Source organism: Rutidosis leptorrhynchoides, chromosome 6, assembly GCF_046630445.1.
Source record: "Rutidosis leptorrhynchoides isolate AG116_Rl617_1_P2 chromosome 6, CSIRO_AGI_Rlap_v1, whole genome shotgun sequence".
In the NCBI taxonomy this organism is placed as follows: Eukaryota; Viridiplantae; Streptophyta; class Magnoliopsida; order Asterales; family Asteraceae; genus Rutidosis; species Rutidosis leptorrhynchoides.
In genome coordinates, this window is record NC_092338.1 from 401,466,668 (window position 1) to 401,469,787 (window position 3,120).

The window sequence follows — 3,120 nt, forward strand, 5'->3', positions numbered from 1 at the left end:
GCAATATCACACATATATAGCTCATTTAGCAAGCAGCAAACAACACAAACAACCTCAAAACAACTAGATTCAAGCTAATTTAAGTCACAAAACCTATTTACACCCAAAAACCCAATTACACCAAGAATCAAAGCTAGATTCAAGCAAACTAACCTGGTTTGATGATCACTAAGATGTAAGATAACACTTTCTAAAGCTTCTTGATCCAATTACACCTTAGATTCACTTAGGGTTTGAGGTGATACAAACTAGGTACGGGTTTTTTTTAGAAGTTTGAAGAAGTGAAAATATGAAGCAGATTAGATACACTTAAAGGGTTCAAAATTTATCCCCCACAACACACGGGTATTTATCAGTAATATGATATCTTTCATACTTCTTTAAGCATCCAATTTCAACAAACGAACCTGTTCTGTGACCCTTGTCACAAACTGGTCTTAACCACATACACCATTAATAATAAATATATTATTAAAATAAAAACATATAATAATGCACACATAAACCTAAGGGTAAAATAGTCCTCTTACTTCTAGCCCAGGTTTCAGTCTGTTACAAATCCACCCCCTTAAAGAGATTCCATCCTCAAAATCTTGTCCTGGTCAAACAAATGAGGGTAACGAGTCTTCATCAAATATTCTGTCTCCCATGTAATATTAGACGCCAAACTTTGTTTCCACTCTATCAATACCATCAGAAATTGTTTCTTTCTCAACTTTATGACTTTTCGGTCAACTACACGAATTGGCTCCTCAACCAATTTTTTATTCAAATCAACCTTTAAGTCTACTAATGGTATGATCTGTGTCTCATCCCTGACCTTACACTTACGCAAATAGCACACATTGAAGGTATTATGAATACCCGCTAACTCTGATCGAAGGTCTAACACAACTGTCTGGTCGTTCAAAACCTCACTGATCGGGAACGGCCAAATGTATCTTGGTGCAAGCTTACCACGTTTACCTAATCTGATAACCCCTTTCCACGGTGAAATTTTGAAATACACACGACCACTCACACTAAAGGTTACCAGACGTCTACACGGATCGGCATACATCTTTTGTCTATCTCCAGAAGCTTTTAACTTTTCTCGAGGAATAGAAACTTTCTAAGCTATCATTTGAACAATTTCGGGACCTGCAAATTATTTCTCCTCTGCTTCTAACCAACAAGTCAGAGTTCTTTAACGATGACCATATAACATTTCATAATGTAGAATTCTTATACTCGAATGATACGAATTATTATACGTGAATTCAACTAACGGTAGATGTGAATCCCATGAACACCATACTCTAATACACAAGCTCTTAACATATCATCCAAAGTCTGTATCGTTCTTTCAATTTGACAGACTATATGGGGATGATAATCTGTACTCAAATTAACACGTGTACCTAGATTTTGTTGCAGACTGTTGCAGAAGTTTGACAGAAATCTAGAATCTCTGTCTGACACAATCGATAACGGCACACCATGACGGCTGACTATATCTTTTACATATAACTTGGCAAGTTCACTTAGTGATACTGTCTCATGAGTAGCAAGAAAATGAGCACTCTTGATCAAACGATCAACTATTACCCAAAGCATATCACGTTTCCTCTGAGTTCTAGGTAATTTTGTCACAAAATCCATCGTTATGTGTTCTCATTTCCATTATGGAATCTGTAACTGACGTAACGACCCATACGATTTCTGATGTTTAGCTTTCACTTGTATACACACATGACACTTTTCAACATAACAAATGATGTATGTTTTCATAGTTGGCCACCAGTACACAGATTTCAAGTCATGATACATTTTATTACTACCTGGATGTACTGTCAGTCTGGATTTGTGAGCTTCATTCATGATCAAATCTCTCAAGTCTCCAAGCATAGGTACCAAAATACGGTTATTTAAAGTTTTAAGTCCACGTGAGTCATTGGTTAAATTAAATTTTCATTAATTCATTTGTTTAGATTTAATGTTTATCCTCCAGAGCACAGGCTTGAACAATTTTCAGTTGGTCAATTAAATCTCAAGTTATGCTCAAACAAAGAAATTCACATTCGCATCAGAACTTTTACGACTTAACACATCTGCTACAATATTCGTTTTACCCGGATGGTACTTGATTTCACAATCGTAGTCTTTAATCAACTCTTGCAACCGTCTCTAACGAATATTCAATTTTTTTGAGAGAATATATATTGCAAACTCTTATGATCTGTACAAATAACACAATGGGTTCTATACAAATAATATCTCCACAATTTCAACGCAAACACTACTTCAGCCATTTCAAGATCATGCACTAGCTAGTTTCTCTCATGAATTTTCAACTGTTACAAGGCGTAGGCAATTACTTTATCTATCTGCATCGATACATAACCAAACCCTGCCAATGACGCATCACAATAAACCACGAAGTCATCTGAACCTTCTGGTAATGCTAACACAGGAGCCGGACATAACAAATGTTTCAAAGTATGAAAAGCCTTTTCTTGTTCATCACTCCATCGAAAGGCTACATCTATTCTAGTCAACTTGGTCAATGTGAAACAACCCGCATATCGGCCCCAAGAGATACAAGATCTGAGTGCCCATCGCAACCTGAGAGACAATCACCTATTACAAGCTAAAGCAGTGGACTAAGCGGGTATTTCCAGTTTTCAACTAAAAACCATGGTCGGAGATACTAATTAACCACAACTCTAAGCTTATAAGGGACCAATACTTTCATTATGTAGCTGATGTGGGACAGGTTGTTACAAAACCCCCCACTTAAATTCCTGACATCCTCGTCAGGCAGAAAAATTTTCAAAACCCAGGATCCATATCCCATTAGATGTACGAGCATCGTGCCCGTCACACCCAGTGAGGATACCTCAGGAGATACACGGAACGAGTATATGCCACACCCTGAGAGGCTTATCGCTCTGATACCAGATGAAACGACCCTCGAATAGGCCCCAACCGATGCATGAGCCGAGTGCTCATCGCAACCCGAGAGATAATCGCCCTACATAAGCATAAGTAGTAAACTAACCGGGTATCTCTAGGTTTCAACTAAAAATCATGGTGGGAGATACTAATTAGCCACAACTCTAACTTATAACTTTATAATGG

At 37.5% G+C, this 3,120-nt stretch overlaps 1 protein-coding gene across 1 annotated transcript; it reads right to left on the bottom strand.

Annotated features, from left to right (window-relative positions):
- Nucleotides 1–568: 568 nt before the first annotated feature.
- Nucleotides 569–1,060, bottom strand: LOC139855053 (uncharacterized). Its single transcript, XM_071844312.1, has one exon. The coding sequence runs from the start codon at nucleotides 1,058–1,060 to the stop codon at nucleotides 569–571; it is 492 nt and encodes a 163-aa protein (XP_071700413.1).
- Nucleotides 1,061–3,120: the final 2,060 nt, after the last annotated feature.

Bases quoted from the DNA above. Each gene is read 5' to 3' on its own strand.
- LOC139855053 (XM_071844312.1), bottom strand. From the start codon at position 1,060: ATGTATGCCGATCCGTGTAGACGTCTGGTAACCTTTAGTGTGAGTGGT.